This window comes from Mya arenaria, chromosome 7, assembly GCF_026914265.1.
Source record: "Mya arenaria isolate MELC-2E11 chromosome 7, ASM2691426v1".
NCBI classification, from domain to species: domain Eukaryota; kingdom Metazoa; phylum Mollusca; class Bivalvia; order Myida; family Myidae; genus Mya; species Mya arenaria.
The window spans coordinates 54924487-54949151 of NC_069128.1; the positions used below are offsets into that span (position 1 = coordinate 54924487).

Here is a 24665-nt window from a genome sequence, read left to right on the forward strand (position 1 = left end):
TTACTACATACCCGGTAGTAGTATATAAGCCAGTCATCCTACAAGATAGCAGTGAAGCAAAAATACACATATGATGATAACTTGTAAATCATCTTGTATATGTGGAAAAAATGAACTTGTTATCTAGCTGATTGTAAAAACACTTTGTCATTCTTAAAGGGACTCGTACCTCATTGGCACCAAATAATCATTTTCCAGGTAATGTGTCTGAAATAATTAGTTAACTCTTTGATACTGAAATTGCAGAACAAAATACAATGAAAGTATGAAAATAAAGTCTTGTTTTAATCAGGGGTGAACCTACACTTTTTACGTCATGGACAAATAAATAGCATAACCACTCAGCAAAAGGGACTCATACATAATTTATGGATATTTTGATCATGCATACCTTGGAAGCAACACCTTTTATTTCGTATTTAAAACAAATTTGCTAAAGAACCACATTTTACAAACTACGAGCTATAACTTATACAATAAACTCATACCTGGTTGAGCATTTTTGATGTAGAAATGAGGCACCCAAAATGCCAACAAGTACATATATGCATGCATAAATATTGAAGCAACGGTTAACATCGTCGCTTAAGTATATCCCTCACGCATCAAAATTAGTTTTGCAATTGCACTAGTGGCCAGAAGGAGGGGGGGGGGGGGGGGGGTGACCCCCCCCCCCCAACCACAACGTACCGATGTCGTCCAAGTTAACTTTTCGTTTCGAGGCAGGGGATACAGGGTAATCCAGAAGAACTGGAAAAAAGGTTGTGAAATTGCGTAAATTTGTTTATTTTTTGTTTAGTGACACTGTTATTCAAAATCAATACATACACATATATAACAAACATCAATTGTGACTGATAAACCTTTAACTACATACTAAATAATGCATTTATTGAAAATATTTATTACTGATAACAAGATTGTAACCATGTTTTTAATAGCAGAAAGCGCAAAAAATATTAAATGATTGGTAAATGCTAAAAGATTTATTGTGGTCTACTATAGTCTCATAAGGTAGAAATACCGTGTGTAATGCTCATTTCTTTCAAATTTTACTCGATATCCTTCATAAGAACCATTGTTTTCGACATTTATTCATTCTTTTAGGAATATTGAAACAACATTATTAATTGTGGTAAACCTTATCTGGCAGTACTTAAGAGTGCATCTTTGACTTAATTACTCGAGTGAATGCACCTTCAAACCGGTTTAACACCAACATGTCACAGTAATCAATACCATCTGTGTTAAGATGTCGGGAATGTGTTAGACGAATGATTTTGTTTTATGGAGCTTTGAAGAGCGATGAATGGCACTAAAGTGGTGCCAAATGGATATCTCAAACACCCATTGGTAAGTCATTTATTTTTTCCATTTATTTTTTTGTCTTGATTTTTGAATATATAAACAGTCAATAAGTAGGACATCTCGTAAAGAACGTTCACTTGAAACAGACCTCTTCTTATCCACACTTCGACAGGGAGTGGGGCTACTCTGCCTAAATAGCCGTCAACGAGTATTTTAAGAAATATCAAAATAATAAAAAAATGGTGTCCCAGTGGTTGCACCAGTCAATTGTAACCATGCCCCCCCCCCCCATAGTCCACCTAAATGACCATCAATGGGTTTTGACGATTTTAAGACTATGGCAGTTACAGGGATACACATGAAATGTCAAAATAATAAAAAAAGTATCCCTAATCGCTCATTATTGTTGCTACCCCCCCCCCCCCCCCCCCCCCCCCCCGCCCCCCAGTCTAAAATTGTAGACATGTAATACATTCTTCCAATCCTTACTGGTTGACGGTACATTTCCTAACAGGGCACAAATCCTGAACACCGGCTAAAACACGCGTTTGTTTACCGTGATCGATTATTCGATGATCTAGATCAATACAGAGGCTTGCCTTGGTCACACTTGCGAAGTTTCATCTTGTTTTGTTAAGCATTTTTCTAAAAAATGCCATTTATTTAATATAGCATACTTTTTAATTATAATTGTATGACCATGTATTTTCGCTTTTCAAGTGTTCGGTATTTGTGCCCTCCATAGCGTATTTTGAAGGGTGATTTACTATCCATAAAATTGAACGATTTTCGACATAATATTGACGAGATCGTGAATCTGTACTTTGACAGCTGTTTTCACATGAACCAAAGATGTTTCATACAAAAGTTTAACTTACTACAACATAAACTCTCCAAGATAATTGTAAAAAACATCAGAAAGTGTTCGGATTTGTGACCTTAGCCAGTAACGTCTAAACGGGTTTGTGCAAAAACCGGGGGTGTTTTGAAAAATATTGAAATTGTATTAAGTGAAGTATTTTATGGTTTAAATTGATCATAAAGGTTTATATTCATACTTTACCATGTAAGTGAAAAGTTATTTTGCATTAAAACACATTATTTATCTTTCCAATAAAACAAAAGTTGACTGACACAGACAACAATTATGCCAAGCGGAACAACTCGACCCAATCGTAATAACTCGGCCACCACTGACAAGCTTCTAGATAGACCTCGTAAATACAATCGTAACAACTCAGCCATGGCCGAAATGTTCCAATTGTTTAAAAATTGTGCCCTGAAGCCTTGCAGGTGCCCTTCATGTATATATCGCTATGTTTTGACAGCAAGAAATGAAAAATAAACGTCAAACTCATAATTATTCATAGGATATGACATTTTTATGTATGGAACTGATATAAAATTACATAATCTGGTAATATTTCTTGTTTTATGATATTTTTGCGATGTTAAATGCTTTAACCCAGAATCCCGATCGGAATAACTACCCACTTTTGATACTAAACAATTTGTATGTGAAGGATTTGCCATATCAAAAAAGATACAAAAATCCGTAAACGTACAATTCTTTGGTCTACTAAGATTTAGCTTGTGAATGTCATTTTACAGCGAAATCAACAAGTTAAAAAAATACTCATGACCTGTTCCTTATCAATATGAAATATCTTTAAACTTTTAGGAACATTATGCAAAAAAAACAACAGTATGTTTTACCTTCGGTATAAGAAAATAACTATTTTCTAATAAAACTACTGTTGAAAAATGTAAGCTAATGAAATGGAAAATAAAAAGATGCTTCCAAACATGCCATATTTTCTTGAGACCATTCAGGGGGATTAATGTTCAAAAGTCTGAAAATTCAGGGGGATTTTGGTAGTATTCAGGGTTTTTTTTTTAGCAGGTCTAATTGGACAAAATTTCAAAGTATTTTAAGACGCAAGTACAAAAAAACAAATAGCCATAATTTTGAAAGACTCCCGAGGGGATTATGTCCAGAATTTAAGGGGATTTGGGTCACATACCAGAGAATTTTCATCATCGCCATGTAGCATTACGGGCATGACACACGTGCCAATTTACCTTGTCTACCCCTTTTTCCAGCACTTCATCTATATTTTAATGAGACACAGCCATATTGCATAATAAAAGCACTCACTTGCAAAATAGAATACTTCACAGAAAAATATGTTTCAGAGACAATTTAATGGGCTTACCTTCCTCTAAAATTGGATACAAAATCTGCTCATTATGATCATAAATGATGACTTTCAGACTAATAGAGAGAATGGAATGATTTATCAATATTTTTCATTTTAATTCCCAAATAGTCAGATTTGTTTGCTTCTGATAAAAAGCAAATGCATAATTTATTGTTTAAGTTCATAAACATATCATCTTTTGGCATTCATCAAAAAATAAAAAAACATCACCACCATAATATTAAAATAAATAAAAGTCATTTTATCCGAATTGTCTACTTTCAGTTTCTCTTCTGGAAGTTCTGTTATTTTCCGATATTTGAGATGAAGGTCATGTCATGTATGTAAACATATTAGTGGGTCATAACAAAGAACAGCATTGTCTATTAGTTATTTTAATCCTTTTCTTTACCAAATAATGTACTGTCACCTTTAAATCATAAATCATTTTGATGACAATGACACATGTTTAAACACTTTAATTTGTTACATCCTCTCTGATTGGATAAAACCTATAGTTTTAACCAATGAAAATCGTCCTTTTATCTGACCAGTCTAATTGACATTTCTTATGCAAATTCTGACAGTTTCAATCAAAACAATGCATGAAATGTGCCCTGCTGACTTATTAAGTGTCACCCAATTGGTGTTGTTAAAACACACCATCAGTTGATAATCCAATTAAGACAAGAAGGGCATTATAACTGCAAACAGGCATATATAATTAAACCCTGTGATAATTTTGCGTAATTTTAAACACACTTTTTTTAATTCCGGGGGATTTTCATCCCCCTCTGGGAGACCAGGGGATGGGTCGAAATTCCGGGGGATTTTTCCCCCTCCGGGGGATATGGCATGTATGTCAGCTTCTGGGTTGCTTTGAAGTTGAACTGCTCACATGAACCCACAAAAGATGTGTAGGTATGTGCTTAACAATAAAGGATAAAACATTAAAATGAAGCATTTCAAGTGGAGGTTTTCATTAGGGTAGTGCTACCTTAAACACACACTTTACAATTATTTTTTTCTCTTTTTTAATCTATTTTCTTTAACCAATGGACTATACAAACAGTAGGGTCAGTCCCAGTATACAGGACAATTATTCAATAAAATGTTTATCCTTTTGATATCATAATTGGTAAAAAAATATCAAAATGTAAAGAAAAAATAACAGAGACCGGGTTCAAACTGTGGTCGCCAAAATTGCAGTCCAGTGTTGTATCCACTGCTATGAAAGTTTACATTTGTTTATTTGATTTAATATATACCTAGCTTGGTAACATTAAGTGATAACATCGACTAGCCAATCACACATAAAAATTAGTTATACTAGGTATACCCACCTAGTAATCTTTTTTAATGGAAAAAAAATGTGAAAAATCAATTAATTGTAAACTATGTGGTACTTCAGTTAGTTAGTTTCAATGCATTGTACACATTGATACCAAATTCATGTCAGTTTTCGACAATTTTCTCTTCTTTCGCTATGTCATCATACGGTGTATAGCCCCTGAATAAAGTTTCACTCTGTTTCATTGAGTATATTTCTTAAAAATCCTTTCTTTGTTCTAATCTGCTAAAAGGTCAAAAAGGTCATAGTAATGTGAGCATCTTTGAGGCCTCTCAGTTATTATAACCAATGCAACAGTCAATTGTAACGGTGACTAACCACATCCCCCCCCCCCGGTCCGGGGGTATACTGGGAATATTCGGGAAATGGGCCGTGTTTTTACTTTCTATGTGGCCACGCAGGGCCGGGTGACCGCAGTGGTTTTGTCTTTGAGCCAAATTTAGCCGAGATTGGGCCTTATATAGAGTCTCTGGTGTGCAGGGGCATTTGGCTGGTGTTTTACTGTACAGTTCGTTCCCGCAGGGGAGGGGATTAGACCCAGGGTTGGCTGGACCGAAAGTCAAAGTCCCCGCTATTCCCTGGACCTGGGGGCGCCAGGGTTACAATTGACTGGTGCACAACATATAAGATATTTATAAAATAAATAAAAGTACAGTTAATCAATATATTTTAATTTTAATGTGGTAAATTAACAAAGAATTAGATAGATGCTTTATGCAAAATCTCACAAAGATGTAAAAAAAATACTAAAGAGTTCAGGTTTGCTAGTTTGTAAAAATATTTCATGGAATCATGGTAAATTGTTATATATTATATGTCCAATGACAGCCCATATATTTTTTAACTACTTGAACCTTTCTTGTTATAATTCTTCTTATTTTTTTTTTTAGTTGATGTGTGATGCTGATAATACAGAGACAGCTAGAGTGACAGAGTTTGATGAATAAACTTAAATTAAAAAACAGTGAGTACAATAATCTATTTTAACATGTCTTGTGTGTAAAGTGTGATTCCGAAGCAGTAAATATATATATATATATGTATCTTTAAGTTTTGAATCACAAATTTAGATCAAAGATCTATTATCACACAAAACTTAAAGGATATATATGAAAAGTCATGTGAATTGTGCAAGTCATATAATATAAAATTTATATTGATCAAGTCAAGCCATGCCATGTAAAAAAAACTGACATCATATCAAAGATTGTATGAATCATTCTCAGAGCTATTGAAAATATTTAATTGGTTGTAAGCGGACCATGCACGGTAATTTTGAGTTACCCCACCAGCCAATACAATATGGCTAAAAAGGCTTTGATAATACTTTTATCTAATGTTTATCTTTCCTAAAATATTTATATTTATAAATCTATTTACCAGTATAAATCTGTATTTATTTATTTATTAATGCATTTATTTGCTCATTAATATATACAATACACTTATCGTTGTATATTGTCTAGCTAATACATGTATACAAATATGCATAATATGCATAATTATGGGGGGGGGTCATAATTACCTATGGTGTACTGTCTTGTTCTTACGAAGATATGATTTTGACTAAAATCCTTACTGAAAAGGCAGTGCAGACTGGCCTGTTTAAATAATTAATTAAATCTTAACGGGTTTAAATGTATTTTATTTTATTTTTAAAGATATTTTAGAGTTTAAAAGGAAGAGAGTCTGTTTTAAAGACTAAATAATTATATAGTCAGGAAAATAATTATATAGTCAGGATAAAAAATAATTATTTTTCAAAATCAAGTTCAAATAATTTTCCATTATTTAAATCTTAAATGCTGGTACAAATAAAAGGCGAATTTCGAGCTATTGAAATTCGTGTAACAGTCCAATGACTCTATTGTTTCCTAAGTAATGTGTGTATATTACAACGGTTTAATTTTGTTTGTACCGGAGGATTAGGTCGGAAAAACTAGAATAGCTATAATTCCGGGCTACAACTATTCCGGGCTATATGTATTAATATATATATATATATATATATATATATATATATATATATATATATGCACGAAATCAATGTGGGATTTTCATTAAGTTTTGGTTAAACCATCTTTGTAACAAATTACAGTTACTTCCAAATTACATCTTATTCTACATAATACAAACTGGAGGACAGTTCTTTTTATTTGGTAATGTTAAGAGACTTGAAGACAAAAAAAAATGTTTAAATTCAGAAAACCTTACACAAAGTAGAAACCTTCTATTAATGTCATTATCTTGAAAAAATGAACATGCCTTTTAGCAATTGTATCAATCTGTGAAAATCTACATTTTGCCTTCGACATGTTATACAATTTAAGGATAATTTTACATGGAAATTAAGTTCAATTCTAAATTGACAGTCATGTATTTCTTCCAAAATTTTCATAGTATAAGGAACATGAATTTTTTATGAATTTAAGTGCATAACTGCAGATAATGATCATTATCTTAAATCAATTACAAGCCAATTCATAGTCATGCATATAGCCGCCTTTTCAAAATATGATAGTGATTGTCTCAAATGATCAGTCTTTCTCTGTGGGGGGTGGGGGCTGTCAGTCATAAGGAAACCTTTAAAAGGCATATTCATTCAGCCAATCAGATGTCAGGTTCAGTGAAAGGGGCGATGCCAGGTCAAGTAAAAGGGGTGGAGCTAAAATAAATACTGACATTCAATGAAGATAGATCCCCCAAACACATTATATTATATTGAACAAGAATGAGCATAGAGGGAACGAAATGATAACCGGCACCTTAAGCGACACACACGATAGTGATTCACACGATGAACGAAATACTAAGCTAACAGCCAAATGTATATAGAATATTTATTGTTTTACATATTTTACCTTTTGGAATTACCGAAACATACGAATGGAATTCATGGATTTAAGCAGGTTATCTGGAACGATGAATACCAAATCGACTATCCATTATTATCAAGCCCGGTAAACAAACATTTCATCCATGGAGTTATGAGATGAACGCGTATAAATTGGATCTCTACTACTTTTAGTAGCTATAAATTACTGATTTTCAATCTACATTATGGTGACAAAACATTTCTTTTCTTTTCTTCTTTCGTTTTCACATGAAAGGATGAGGTATTAAGGAGTATGATGATATACATCGATTTAACCATAAATTATTAAATGCAAGTCACCATAACCTAAAACGAAACCAAATTATTTTTCGGGCGAAGTAATCAAGAAAGAAAACCAATATCGGTATAAACTGTATAGAGTCATTTTGAGTTAACAATTCTACCGATTTAAACCGTTACATCCATAGTGCTATTAGAAGTCCATGATGATTTTACATGCTATGGTGATGGTGTTGTAATATAACGCTTCTGGTCCAGGTTTATTGTTAGGAAAAACAGTTTTTGATCCTAGCCCTAATTCATTCATTCACTTAAAGATATTGAAATTTTGAAAATATACATGGTTACGACCTATTGATAAAAAAGAGAAGGCACTGGACCAGGGGCTACATACCTGTGTATAGAAAGTATATTATGTATTTTTTTATCCCGCACATACATATTAAAATGGAAATAATCGGGCGCAGGCCGTTTTTAAAAAAAAAATAATAAAAAAAAATATATATATATTATTAATCATTATTATTTTTAAAACAACCATAATAACCCTCTTTATATATGTACATGTACATTTAATAAACATGTAGGCAAAACAAGTAATGTCAACGCACTCTCTGGTCTTGAAGAATTTCCAATAAGTAAATAGTGAGGCAATAGTCGGGCATCGACAACAAAGTGGTCAGTTCATATATATATTAGAAATATTAATACATATAGTGGGCAAAAAGTCCTGTTCTCACAACACTTTCTTGTCAATGAACTGACCGTGAGTCTTGCCTATCCTTCAAATAAATACCTTTATTTACACGTAAATGTTTTTTAAGATACAATGCAATATCAAATTTAAGACTAGAGAAATGAAACCATATCCAATATTCAGAGCTGTGGGACCTCCCTAGATGTCATTCATCGCAGGTTTCGCGGCATTTTGGGTACAAAATTACTCCTTTGACGAATATCCCATCAACCGATGGGGGTAAAACTCCCCTTTTGGCTTCAAAATTCTGTTTAAGTCACACTTGGGGATGTGACGGGGTCAAGCCATGATGCAGCCATTATAGGGCGCGGGCAGACCTATATAAACTCAACAACAACAACAACAACAGATAGATCCCCCTTTGGCCTCACAAATATGTTTCAGTCACACTAGGGGGTGTGACAGGGTCCAGCCATAATGGAGCCATAGGCAAGCAGACTTTTATTAACCCAACAACAACAACAGGTGTAATTCTTACCAACTGAGGAAAAAACTTTAGAGGTTTATTATTGCTCATTTTTTTATACAAATTAAATATCTAACAATGACAAATATAAAATATGATAATTCAAGCATAATATTGACACCAAACATGACAGTCATCTTGCAAATGGTCTTGAATAAAATTCCTACACTTTTTATAATGATAATACATGGGACCAATATCAAAACCATTATCCTGTTAAATAGGACAATGGATTTGATATTGGTAATTCGCAGACAATACAATGTAATTAAGTAAAAAAATACACAGTATGCACATCTGGCTTCAAACAAAAATTGTTGCTTAGGCCAAAAAAAAGTATTCATAGTTTCCATTTAAATATCAAAAAAGGTAGGCATACGGTAACTGTTGTTTTTTTTAGGACCATGTTTCTTTGGCAAACTGACCTATATCAGGGAATTATTAAGGTCTTTACTAAAAAAGCACATATTGATCAAAACACCAAAAACAAAAAAGGATCAGAAGGATAAAAATAGGGTCAGTTGGGCAGAAACAAAGATTTTTGAATCCTTATTTTGTCAATGATGTCATGTCAGTGATCAAAATGATAACACAATTTAAGCCCTGCATTCTGGAATGTGGGGCTAAATTCTTGATTGTGTTATAGTAGGGCCAAAAATAAAATGATTTGGTTAGGGTTACATCCTTTTTAAAAACAGAAAGAGTAAAAAGTATAAAGGATTACATTTTTAAAATACATAATATATATGGGTTTTCACTTTAAAATACATGCATTGTTACAGTCTTGTTTTCAGTAAGTAACTTTTCCTTAAATGCATTCTTTGGAAAGTAATTTAAGGTTTATTATTCAAAATATATGTTAGTCAACTTGTGTATGTATTGATTTCCAACTTTTTTATTTTTTGTTTAAACTTTATGTATTAGAATTTCTTTGCGTAAATACCTGCTTATGTGATAAAAGACTGCTGACTAAAGATTAGATTTCAGATTTTGATATTTCCATTCCAAATTTAATGTTTTACAGCTTAAACTGCTACTAACAGTTTAAGAAAAATGCATAAAACATCAATTTTGGATGGAAGTATGAAAAGCTGCAATCTGATATTTTGTCAGCAGTCTTTTATCGCTGGTTTGCAGATATTTACGCAAAAATTCGCTAGTTCGAAGACAATTTTTTTTAAAAAAGTTGTCAAAACGTTCAATCTGTGAGGTTGCAGCTTTAATATAAGACTAACGTAAATATTAAAAACACATGAGGCCCCTTTAATATTAACATGTCAATATCAAAAAGAAGATGAAAACTGAAAACTATGAGAAAGTGTTTTTATAATTAAAAATAAATTGCTTAAAGCAAATATCTGAAATTAATAATTGTCATGCAAAGCAGCCTGTAATGAATATGAATATTAGATTTTGGCCTTGAACACCTTTTTAAGAAGAGTGTTTTGAAGTAAGGATTATCATAATGCTGAACTTAATATTGTACTGTAGCTTTGTAGCAAATCCTTATGATTAAAGTCACTGTGTCTTCCTTATGCTGTGATAAAGATCTCCATAGTAACATTTCTAAACCTAATAAATTAAGTGAAAAAGGGTGTTTATTGGGGGTAATAAAACACATCTTGATAATGGCCAATTAGTTTTAATCTTTCAAGTGTTGGTAGGATGGGAGGGGGGTCTTAACTTTTTGAACTGCCAATATTTTCCTGGTTATTTTGTCCACCATGTCAAAATGATCTGGGTTGTTTTGTCAACCCTGTCTAAATGGGTTGGACGTGTTTTGTCCCCTTAGTCAAAAATGACACATGGGATGTTTTGTGCTACATTTTTATAACGGAGTTCAGAATAAATAACACATTAGTTTTCGTGCTTATGTAAAATAAATGCAAATGACTTTCATTATAAGTTTAAAAAATACTCTTAACGCTGCATTCTCACAGATTTACCATTTTTACAACTTTTTTAATTTTGGCTTGGAAAGAGCAAATTTTTGCGTAAATATCTGCAACCCATTGATGTAAGCTTGTTGATAAAAACAGATCTTAGATTTTCATATTTTCGAAAACGTTTTAGAGCTTAAAACCTTACTAACGGTTTAAGAAAAATGCATAAAACATCAATTTATGAACTTAAATATAAAAATCCGCGATCTAATTTTTTGTCAGCAGTCTTATTAACTGGTTTCCATGGATTGTAGCAAAAATTGGCTTGTTCCAAGACAAAAATTAAAAAGTTGTCGAAATGTTTAATCTGTGATAGTGCAGCTTTAATTATGGTAGCTTTTCAGTCATTTGCCTATATATGTCTATTTGATTCAGTAAATACTTCATAATATTAAAGCTAGGCTTTTTAGGATATGCTTATTTTTTATTGGGTTCTATTTTTAGCACATAACAGCTTCATTACAAGAATATATTAATTATTATTAAAGCTGCATGCACTCTCACAAATTTACCGTTTTTACAACTTTTTTTATTTTTTTTGTCTTGGAAAGAGCAAATTTTTGGGTTTAATAGTATCTGCAAACCAATGATAAAAGACTGCTGACATAGATCATATCGCAGATTTGCATATTTTCGTTTGAAAGCCAATGTTTTGTGGGTTAAACTATTACTAACAGTTAAAGAAAAATGCATGATCTAATTTTTTGTCAGCAGTTTTATATCACTGGTTTTCATGGATTCTTGAAAAAAAAAATACTTCCTCTGTTGGCCAATTGAGAACAAAATCAAGAGGTTTTGGGTTTTGCTGTTTATACGTTCTGGAATTTTTCAAAAGCATTTATTTATAGGACTTATGAATTTTATGTCCAGCATTCTGTATATTGTCAAGTGTCCTTTTTTTTAAATTATATACAACATGTATAAATTTAATGTTTCAGGATATAACCACCATCTCTCTCAGAGGTCATCTTTCTCATTATTGTGGGGAAACCTCAAAGGGCATCAGGAAAACCTTCATCAACCTCTTTGTGCCCAGTGGCTTGTGCAACAGTGTTTCAGAAGTATAAATACCTTTTTAATTTGTGTATATCAATAATATAATGACTTGTTTTTATATATTAAATATATATATATATATGATTTATTATATATATATATATAGATGGTTAATCTTATGACTTCCTGATAGTATTTAAGTTGTGAAATATTAAATAATCTAATCATAAAAAATGCTTGGAAATGACAATAAAAAAAAGATATTTGTCGAATAGGAAGTTTCACCTGTCCTGTTTATATTACAAATAATTTTAAATCAGACAGAAAATTCAATATACTTGTTGTATCTCGCTGTTTATTTGTCTTCACATTTTGTATTGTCACATCAAGCCTGTTTGAACATCCTAGAGAAGATAAGTGTATAGAAGCGGATATGATATAATAAATATGCATATAAATGTGCTTGGGATTATTTTCAGATTATCATTAAAATGGGGATAATGGATGACTGGCCACACATATGGGGCTATGGACAAGCTTCAGAGCAGGCTGCCAGGTGGTGGTGTTAGTAGTTTATACTCCGGGTCCCGGCGTGAGCACATTGAAGGGTCCCAGAGTGACAGTTCAACCACCGCACACCTATCCTGGGCAGAACCAGTACTAGGTGCCTTCACCTCTGCAAGGAACTGACAGCTTCTGTACATGCCAGGTGCAGTGGTACAGTGCGAATGGTCGTAGAAAGGATTTCATAACCAATCACAACAGAGGTGACCTGGTCCGCCCGGGAATCGAACCCGGGTTGTCCAATTCAGAGTCCAACGCTCTTCCGATTGAGCTGACCGGGCGGTTATATTAGCTACATTAGATGACAAGCCATCTATGCTGGACATTCTTCACAATAAAATGTGATGTCACAGGAGCTGTCTATCTCAACAGCTCACACTGTCCGTATTTGACTAAAGGAATGAATGAAGTCACTGCAGAAGTTAGATTGAGGAATGTCCATGTCACTACTCATCATTTGGAAGGAGTTGGATAAAAAAAAGTGTGGCCTATGTATTGAAACAGGTCCGATTTCCAGTTACGGACAGTCTTGATTTGTCTGATTACATTTTTGACCAACATGATGGTCTAAAAGAACACTTACTGGTAACTGGTAAAATCATGGCCCAGTTGTTCCAAGAGGCAGGCGAGTGGGAAGTTACTAGACTCCATTTCTTTATGGGTTGATCTGAGGTTCCAGTTCAGTTAAAGTACTGATAGAACACCAAGTGTTTGCCATAATACAGCAACATTTGATTTGTAACTATGTATTTGTTTGAATTGTTGAAACAGTACTGTTTACTAAATAATGTGTATGTATATGAAGAATAATATTATAAATAATTTATAAGAACCTTTTGATATTAAGTAAAATGTCGATAAGTCTAAATATGTATCTGCGAATCATTTTTGTATATCTGTAAAGATTACATTGCCTATATTCCTCAATTTATATTTTTCTTTTAGCCAGTCAATAACTTTTCTTAAGTTCTATCTTCAAAATTGTCGGGACAGGGATTATAGCCCTTAATTAACTCAAATATGTAACATTCAATGCAAAATTTCTAATTGGCTGCATTTAGGCAGTTCAGATGCAGGAACAAACATCACTTGGGTCCTTAATAATAGCTTTCCATCTGACATTGAAGATCCAATAAAAGGAATTTGTCATGTGACTGTTTATTAACTCTCAATTTATTGAAAGTGAAATTACTTACATGATTTGTAACAACTAAATTATAATGATATCAAATGATTGTTTAAATTAAATAAAATAGATGATTACATACATGAACTATTTTTATTTCTTGTTTGTCAATATGAAGAGTAATGCAATGGCTTTTGAATTTCATAAAAAAGGATGGAAAAATGTATGTTTATTGTTTAAGCAATTAATTAAGTAATAAAAGTTTGTTTTCTTTTCTTTTTTCAAATTGTGCTATCTTATAATACAGATCGTCATTTGTTTAATTTTGGTACAAATGAAGTATATAAGGTATGTCTAATGTTACAAATAGCAAAAATTCAAATGCAAATCATGGTGACTTGACTAAATGTGAATGCTAATTGAATCAAAATAGTTAATAAATAATAATGTTCATTTGAAACAATTGAGAGTATAAGTTTGGTTTGTGTATGCCATATATTCCCAGGGGGGGAAGGGGGGGGGAATGAAAAAATGAAAAGTATATTACTATGCGCAGTGCTATGATAATTAATAAGTAAATGTGTTTAGCTCACCTGTCACATAGTGTCACATAGTGACAAGGTGAGCTTTTGTGATCACAATTTGTCTAGCGTCCGTCTGTCGTCCGTCCGTAAACTTTTACTTTAAACGACATCTCCTCATAAACCGCTTAGCCAATTTCTTCCAAACTTTACAGGAATGTTCCTTGGGTGGTCCCCTTTGAAAATTGTTCAAAGAATTGAATTCCATGCAGAACTCTGGTTGCCATGGCAACGGAAAGGAAAAACTTTAAAAATCTTATTTTTCAAAACCACAAGCCCTAGAGCCTTAATATTTGGTATATAGCATCATCTAGTGGTCCTCTACCAAAATTGTTAAAACTATCCCCCTGGGGTCAAAAATGGCCCTGCCCCGGGGGTCACTTGTTTTACATAGACTTATATAGGGAAAACTTTAAAAATCTTCTTCTCAAAAACCACAAGGCCTAGAACCTTGAAAATTGGTATGTGTCATCATGTAGTGGTCCTCTACAAAATTTGTTCAGATTATTCTCCTGGGGTCAAAAATGGCCCCGCCCCAGGGGTCACTAGTTTCATTACATAGTGTTATATAGTAAATCTTTAAAAATCTTCTCCGAAACTGTAAGGCCCAGGGCTTAGATATTTGGTATACAGCATCATCTAGTGGACCTCTACCAGATTTGTTCAAATTATTGCCACAGGGTCAAAATTGACCCTGCCTAGGGGGTCCTTGTTTTTACGTAGTGTTATATAGTAAATCTTTAAAAATATTCTTCTCCAGAACCGTAAGGCCAGGAGATTAAATATTTGGTATACAACATCATCTTGTGGACCTCTATCAAAGTTGTTCAAATTATTGCCACAGGGTCAAAATTGGCCCCGCCCTGAAAGTTATTTGTTTTTATATAGTCTTATATAATAAAACTTAAAAAATCCTCTTCTCCAAAATATAAGACCTAGAGCTTTCATATTTGGTATATAGTGTTACCTAGTGGACCTACACCAAAGGTATTCAAATTATTGTCCCGGGGTCAAATTGGCCTTGCTCAGGGGTCATTTGTTTTTACATTGTCTTGTCACTGAACATCTTTTCCTCTGAAAGTAAAGGTCAGAATGACTCCATACTTGATATGTAGCATCCTTACATGGTCCTTTCTCAACTTTGTTCAAATGGTTTTGTTTGGCCCCTTTTAGGGGTCACCAGAGCAAAAAATAGAAAAACCTTTAAACAACTTGATCTTATTAAGTGCTTGATGGATCTTCAAGTCTGAAGCATCCTAGCATGGGCCTCTGTCAGGTCTTTTCAAATAATTTTGTTTGGCCCCTTTTAAGGGCCACCAGAGCTAAAATTAGTAAAAAAACTTAATATTTTCTTCGCATGAACCCCTTGATAGATCTTCAGCAAATTTGGTTTGAAGTGTCCTTGCATGGACCTCTCTTAAATTTGTTCACATAATTTTGTTTGGCCCGGTTGCCATGGCAACCTAAAGGAAAATGTCAACAATTGGTTATAATCATCTTCTTCTCCTAAACCGCTTTGACAATTTTGATGAAACTTCATAGGAATGATCCTTGGTTGGTGCTTTTTCAAAATTGTTCAAAGAAATTAATTCCATTTAGAACTCTGGTTGACATGGCAACCTAAAGGAAAAGTGTCAACAATTGGTTACAATCATCTTCTCCTAAACCGCTTGGACAATTTTGATGAAACTTCATAGGAATGATCCTTGGTTGGTGCTTTTTCAAAATTGTAAAAAAAATTAATTCCTTGCAGAACTCTGGTTGCCATGGCAACCTGAAGGAAATTATAGGCTGTCGTGTCCGTGCTGTGACTTTCTCTTATATGGACAGATTTTAAAATGAAAATGCCATATGTTTTCAACATACCAAGACAATGTGTCGTGTGCAAGACCCATGTCCCTACCTCTAAGGTGAAAGATACACTAAGTGTTTATTCACAATGGAATGCTGAATATGAGGACATAAAGAGTGCTGGCTGTCATTTAGTATGATTGTGTTTTTTTTGCTCAGAGGCAATTTAATATAACTTGCAATATGTATTTGACACATAAAGGCAAGATAAACTTTTTATATGCCCAAAGGGTCATATTATGTTATGGCCTCCATCGTCTGTCCGTCTGTTTGTCCGTTTGTCCGTCCGTTAGCAATTCCGTGTCCGGGCCATAACTTGGTAACTAATAAAGCGATTTTCAAATAACTTTATACAAATCATCACTACATTAAAAGGATGTGTCGCGCGCAATTTCCAGGTCCATACCTTAAAGACTAGAATCATCATGGGGGTGCGTTAGCAATTCCGTGTCCGGGCCACAACTTTGTCACTAATAAAGTCATTTTCAAATAACTTTATACAAAGCATCATTACATTAAAAGGATGTGTCGCGCGCAATTTCCAGGTCCATACCTCAAAGACTAGAATCACCATGGGTGGGCGTTACAACTTTGTCACTAATAAAGTCATTTTCAAATAACTTTATACAAAGCATCATTACATTAAAAGGATGTGTCGCGCGCAATTTCCAGGTCCATACCTCAAAGACTAGAATCACCATGGGTGGGCGTTACAACTTTGTCACTAATAAAGTCATTTTCAAATAACTTTATACAAAGCATCATTACATTAAAAGGATGTGTGGCGCGCAATTTCCAGGTCCATACCTCAAAGACTAGAATCACCATGGGGGGGCGTTACAACTTTGTCACTAATAAAGTCATTTTCAAATAACTTTATACAAAGCATCATTACATTAAAAGGATGTGTCGCGCGCAATTTCCAGGTCCACACCTCAAAGACTAGAATCACCATGGGGGGGCATTAGCAATTCTGTTTCCGGGCCATAACTTGGTAACTAATAAAGCGATTTTCAAATAACTTTATACAAATCATCACTACATTAAAAGGATGTGTCGCGCGCAATTTCCAGGTCCATACCTCAAAGACTAGAATCACCATGGGGGTGCGTTAGCAAATCGGTGTCCGGCCACAACTTGGTCACTAATAAAGTCATTTTCAAATAACTTTATTTAAAGCATCATTACATTAAAAGGATGTGTCGCGCGCAATTTCCAGGTCCATACCTCAAACACTAGAATCACCATGGGGGGGGGGCGTTAGCAATTCTGTGTCTGGGCCACATCTTTGTTACTAATAAAGTGATTTTCAAGTAACTTTATACAAATCATCACTACATTAAAAGGATGTGTCACATGCAATTTCCAGGTCCATACCTCAAAGTCTAGAATCACCATGGGGGGACGTTAGCAATTCCATGTCCAGGCCATAACTCAAAGACTAGAATCACTAATGGGGGGGGCGTTAGCAATTCTGTGTCCTGGCCACATCTTTGTTACTCGTCTGTTAGCAATTCCGTGTCCAAAAGGATGTGTCACGCGCAATTTCCAGGTCCATACCTCAAAGACTAGAATCACCATGGGGGGGCGTAAGCAATTCTGTTTCCGGGCCACATCTTTTTTACTCGTCCGTTAGCAATTCCGTGTCCGGGCCATAACTTGGTAACTAATAAAGCGATTTTCAAATAGCTTTATACAAATCATCACTACATTAAAAGGATGTGTCGCGCGCAATTTCCAGGTCCATACCTCAAAGACTAGAATCACCATGGGGGGGGGGGCGTTAGCAATTCTGTGTCTGGGCCACATCTTTGTTACTAATAAAGTGATTTTCAAATAACTATACAAATCATCACTACATTAAAAGGATGTCACATGCAATTTCCAGGTCCATACCTCAAAGTCTAGAATCACCATGGGGGGACGTTAGCAATTCCATGTCCAGGCCATAACTCAAAGACTAGAATCACCAATGGGGGACGTTAGCAATTCTGTGTCCTGGCCACATCTTTGTTACTCGTCTGTTAGCAATTCCGTGTCCAAAAGGATGTGTCACGCGCAATTTCCAGGTCCATACCTCAAAGACTAGAATCACCAGGGGGGGGGGGGGGGGGCGTTAGCAATTCTGTTTCCGGGCCACATCTTTGTTACTCGTCTGTTAGCAATTCCGTGTCCGGGCCATAACTTGGTAACTAATAAAGCGATTTTCAAATAGCTTTATACAAATCATCACTACATTAAAAGGATGTGTCGCGCGCAATTTCCAGGTCCATACCTCAAAGACTAGAATCACCATGGGGGGGCGTTAGCAATGCTGTGTGTGGGCCACATCTTTGTTACTAATAAAGTTATTTTCAAATAACTTTATACAAATCATCACTACATTAAAAGGATGTCACATGCAATTTCCAGGTCCATACCTCAAAGGATAGAATCACCATGGGGGAGACGTTAGCAATTCCATGTCCAGGCCATAACTCAAAGACTAGAATCACCATGGGGGGGCGTTAGCAATTCCGTGTCCGGGCCATAACTTGGTAACTAATAAAGCGATTTTCAAATAACTTTATACAAATCATCACTACATTAAAAGGATGTGTTGCGCGCAATTTCCAGGTCCATACCTCAAAGACTAGAATCACCATGGGGGGGGGCATTAGCAATTCTGTGTCCGGGCCACATCTTTGTTACTCGTCCGTTAGCAATTCCGTGTCCGGGCCATAACTTGGTAACTAATAAAGCGATTTTCAAATAACTTTATACAAATCATCACTACATTAAAAGGACCTCAAGCCGAATCTTCTTCGGGCGTATAATGCTCCGTTTCGCGGTGCTCTTGTTATGTACTTGTTCATAGATCAATGTCACATTGGGGGGCATTTGTCACATACTTTGACAGCTCTTGTTCAATATTCTTTGAGAAACAAGCTATATTAATAACAAAGGTTAAACTCTTTTACTCAGGTGAGCGATTTAGGGCCATCATGGCCCTCTTGTTTTATGTATTATTTATTTATCATATGCATTGACAATTGATTATAATTTCATAATATATTATTTATTCTTTTATTGTATGTATTCTAGATCATTAAATAAATATAAGTAAATATGCATTCAAATATCTGTATTTAGTCTTAAATAATAAATGTTGATATTGTTAAGACCAAAATCCGCTGGACTTTAGACCAATATTCCCTGGAATTCAGACTAAAATCCACTGCAAAGCCTCTCAAAAGTATGGCATGCATGTATTTGTGTCTGTCTTTTACCTTAAAGGGTGTACCCACCAGGAATACTTTTTGTATCCTCTCAAAATTCAGACTAGGAAACTGACTTGAGGTTGAATATATAAGATTATATTTTTCATCATCTTTAGACAAATAGAAAATAGCTATCAGCTAAAATCTTATTCAACAATAAATGTTTGAGAATGCTAAATATTAGCAGTACACAGGGTATAAATCTTGTGAAACACATAGCAATAACGTGCTAAATAATGCACGTGAATCTAGGTAACTTGTAGTAGTAGAAGTCAAGTATCATCTTGGTTTATTACAGCAGAAGCAGTGATTACGAACTTCGTAATCACAGCCCCAGAAACAGAAGCGTTTTTATTAAATCTCCCAGCTTGCGGAAACATGGCACATCGCAGGTGCGGATCCAGGAATTGATGTTAGAGGGGTAGTAACTTAGGGGCGCAACTTTTGACATGTGCTCCTCCCTCAGAACCGAAAGTATATGGCATAAACTGTTTTACGGGAATTTGGGGTTACTCCCTCATGTATGTAGTCGGAAATGGTGCATTATGAGCTTATTTTATTACCTTTGTTTTTCCGATATTGATGAAAACAGTATACTTCGATTATTTTAGAGGTGGCGCACGCCGGGCGCTTAAACCGCTAGCGCTTCGACCAAATTCCTTGAGCTACACAGTCGGTCCAAGGCCAATTCCCCGCTATTTTGGCGCGAACACAAAACCACCGACTGTCCCCCCGGACCTGGGGTGGGGGGATGCTTACCATTGACTGGTGCATTACTTTAGCGACAGCGATAGGTTTTCATATTACTTTTTCCCTGCTTGAATGTAATATCTTAATTGTCTGTTAATATGTTCACTGATAAAACTTTTGCGGCCTGGCACATTGCATCTCATTAGTCATGGCAGTATTCTTCAAGTTCAGGCTTCTTTTTTTCAAAATTCAAAATGTTTATTTTCTAAACCATTCATTGATTTATCAACACCATATTCACACATTCTCATTTACAAGAGGTTTGATAGTGATAAATCAAATGTGTAACGCATGGCACCATCACTCTGGTGAACGAGAATAATTTCATATAGCACAATGTACATGAAATAATGACAGTATGGCGAGTCGTTCCTTCACTATTTTTACCCATAAATACTATAAATTAAGCCTTTTCATACAGTAGATCTCCATCACCTCTCCGACTCCTTTATAATTTGTGTAAATATATGAACATAATCATGTGGTCTTTAACAAAGATAGAAGTGTAAAAAAGTTTATATCTTCGACTTCAAAGAACTTCATTAATGCTAATGCTTGACCAAATTTTAGTTGCCTTTAACCTTGAAAATAATCGGTTAAATGGCAAGATGTTTGTAATCAAGCTTAACGACAGCGTTTTGGTGACATTGATGAAAGATGGATTTTTCAAACTCCGCGCAGTGTTACTTCCCTTGCAGTACAGTAATCACTGCCACCACAAGATTTTCATCCAAAATTGGATGAAAACTTTTAATGGCATTTTTTTTAATCATATATATTTATTCTTATATCCTTTCTTAAATAATTACTTTACGCCAGTTGATAGGCATAATATGTTTTATAAAAAAATAACAATTAAAAAAAAACATTCGGAAATGTTCGGTCTTTTTTCAAATTGAAAGTAGGATTTACAAATTACAATATCAACATGGATGTGTTGTTAGCTATTCAGACATGTATCGAACGTTTTGAACCAGGATTGCAAGCAAAACCAAAACAAATCGAATGTTATTTTCTAAACAAATGAAACATGTTGCTGGAATTTCTTTTAAAGGTGTTCCGTCCATTTTGTAAATTGCAATCACGTGCCGTTTTATCTATCATCACGTGATATTTGTGAAGGCAGTGATTACTGTACTGCAAGGGAAGTAATACTGCGCGGAGTTTGTGGATTTTTTTGTTTGTCTTTTTTTTCAATCGGATAAAAAATTGTACTAGTATCTGATACAGGGTTAATGAAGCAATACGATGGTTAGACGTCATGCTAACCATTGTATAGTATAACAGCGATGAGGAATATGGATAAGTCGACAGTTGACAGGTAAGGACATTGTAAGAAGTGTCATTTTGCTAATTTTTGCTTTAAATATGGCAATATTTTTCTTTATTCCCATTTCCTACATGTTCCCATTACAAAATCTTACCTGTCCTTCCAATTGGAAATTTCCCATTTTAAAACTGAACTTTATTCTCCAATTGGAATTTTCCCATTAACCAAATATTCCAATTGGAATTTTCCAATGTTCATACTTACCCACTTTGAATGTGGGAATCCGCCAATTGGAAAGATTCACTCATGGGAAGGATTCGCAAACAAATGCCTTAAATGAATCTATCGGTTCTTCATTTTTAATGAATATATTATTTTTCATGTAGTGAGTGTAAAATATTCTTAATTAAACAGTCAATTTCAATTTTAAAAATTATGTTCCAAATTCTCCCACAATTTTAATAGAGCCAGTTTTCCAATTGGAAAAGCTTGAAAAAGCCATTTTCCAATGGGAAGGCCATTTTCCAATGGGACTCCCATTGGAAAAGTTGACTTTAAATGCCAAAAAAACATATTTCTAAATTAAATTTCAGGAAACAAAAAATATCTCTTATTAGTATTACCTAACACATTTTAAAAATACAAAAATAAAAAACATTGGGTGAAAAATAAAAAAAAATAAGTTTGCAAAAATTCCGGATTTGCAAACTTAATCCGGATGCTGTTTATGTTTGATTTAATTTCTTGGAACAATATAACAATTAATTTCTGTGTGACATTTCAATTTTGGGAACCATAACAGGCATTATTTTGTCCTATTTGACTGTATCGTCTCCATCCCCGGTACTGTATTACACTCTGCATCATTGAAACCCTTAGACTTTTCGCTAGGAAAATTTCGAAATCGTTAATAATAAACAAGGCAGTTTTATTGGTGCCATATGAAACCTCTTCGGAATCAAAACTGTGTTATATTTAGTCGCAAAATCCTTTCATGACGTCAATACTAATCTTTTAGTTTGAAAATAATTAAATTGTAACCATGCGATTCTATAAGATGAACAGTTTTCTCTCATACCTCATAAATGTTTATAAAATTGAGGCTTATTCAATTCTAGGTACGAAGGTAATGCAAACGGAAGAAAGTACCGGGTTTGCCGAAGATGATATGAATGAAAGACGTTTATGTTTTAGGCTTGTAATCGCATCTTAAAAACAACAAAGTATGTTCGTAATATGTTCATTCAAATATATCCCAAACCTAGCAATGTTTCACAAAGTTAAATCAAAGTTACCAACACATAACATTTCGACCCTTTTAACAAAATGTCTCAATGATAATCCATAACCATAAGTGAGTTAATGTTCAAAGTCTTGCTGCATATTGCATTGTGCATTTCACCGGTATTCGTCTAATAATATCATGTAAACGGCGGGGACAAGTACAGAGGGGTATTAAATGTCTACGAAAGCCCTATATGTTAAAGAGTCACAATATAGGTGCAAGTAAAAAGTTGTTTTAATGCATTATTTGGTTTAACTTATTGCTAGTAAAAAGGTTAATGTGAAACAATACAAAAAAAAAAAAACAACAATATTTAATTGATTTAATCATTAAAGTGAAATGAATTAAACATAATAATGAATTATTAATATGTTTTTGCATTAACCTTTTTTGCGCCGCTTTAAGGGCTTAAACCACACAGACAGGCCTAAGCATGTTACAAGTCAACACAGACAAACAACACATGCATTTATATAGTTCTTAACTAATATAAGTAAATCGAAACTGGAGGTCGCTGGAGTTCAAACAAGTTTAGGCACGTAATACGCCACTTTTATACAAATATATATGCTAGCTGAATCCATGCTTTTCACAAGTATTAAGGCTTTGTCACTGATTACAGAAATTGGAGCTTAATTCAATAGCCAAGGTAACTTTTATTTTCGAGTTTACTTTCAGAAGTTTGTACTGTCGAATTAATTGACCAACACTGATTACAGAAATTGAACTGGAGCTTAATTCAATAGCCAAAGTAAATTTTATTTTCGAGTTTATTTTCAGAAGTTTGAACCGTCGAATTAATTGACCAACACACTCAATAGAATCATTGAGGTGTTTCTAAGGATAATTTGCTATACTGATGCGCTTTGGTTCAATACATATCGCGTTATTCAACTATGTGCATATATACATCATTTATCAAAATATTGATTTGAAAATCTCTCTGAATAGCTGAAAATTCACGCTGATTGTTCTATTAAAACATATATACTTATTAACAACAATACCTTTTCTAAATGGGAACGATTACTACGCTTATCCAGTTAAAACATTTGCACTCTTTAACTCACCGGTATTCAGAAGAATACATTCGTCTAATAATATCATGTTATCATGTTGTTATAAACGTATAACAACGTTCAAGCACGCAGGCATCCGCGTTTCTGATAGCTGAGACAAAACAGCAATCTTATTTACGCAGCTATATATTTTGAGCATAATCCCACGTACGCATATGTTTTTAAATGCCCTATTTCTTGCACACATCAGCAGTTCACAGAACGTTTATCAACAGCAAAACATTTAGCAGTTTATCTACAAGACCCATTTCCGTACGTTCAATATCGTAGCTGCAAAGTAATCTCTAAATAAATGATAGAGTATTTAAGGTTTTGTTGAAATGCTTCGATATCGAAGTTAATTTTATTGTCGTTCTATGATCATTCAAATTCATTAAATCATCATTGTTAGCTTCGAAGTTCAAGGCACAATGGTGAAAAAAGTAAAACATATGTGATTGTACTGTTCGGGATGGTGTCTTCGCCTCTCACATTAATAAGTTATTACTGGAATGATAATTAGAGATGTTTAAGGAAATATGAATAAGGTTAACTTTCCTTTACTTTTGTGAAGGCACACCGATCGTTTACTTCATAATGTATTTTAATCAATGATACAAAATGAAGCATCTTTATTTGTACAGGGCAAGGTGTAATGAAACGTATACTGAATACAAGCGTTCTGGACAGTCCTAAAATAACTATTGACTCGTTATATCGGACTAAATCTCAAAGGAGTCCCGTACGGCATTGTGAGCACTGTGCACTGCGCTACCTTGTCAG

General features: G+C 34.2%; 1 protein-coding gene and 1 long non-coding RNA gene across 4 annotated transcripts in view; one reads left to right on the forward strand and one right to left on the reverse strand.

Annotated features, from left to right (window-relative positions):
• LOC128240247 (uncharacterized) overlaps window positions 1–23984 on the reverse strand; it is a 67293-nt gene extending 43309 nt beyond the window's left edge. For all 3 annotated transcript variants that reach the window (XR_008262100.1, XM_052956786.1, XM_052956788.1), the window contains exon 1: window positions 23895–23984. Coding sequence is in view for 2 of the 3 variants with exons in the window: in XM_052956786.1 (XP_052812746.1) it covers window positions 23895–23914 (20 nt within the window). In the remaining variant the exon portion in view is untranslated. The remainder of the gene's footprint in view (window positions 1–23894) is intronic.
• LOC128240251 (uncharacterized) lies at window positions 1232–13513 on the forward strand. Its single transcript, XR_008262102.1, has 4 exons — window positions 1232–1353; window positions 5751–5824; window positions 12080–12202; window positions 12617–13513. It is a non-coding gene; the product is annotated as an uncharacterized LOC128240251 (long non-coding RNA).
• Window positions 23985–24665: the final 681 nt, after the last annotated feature.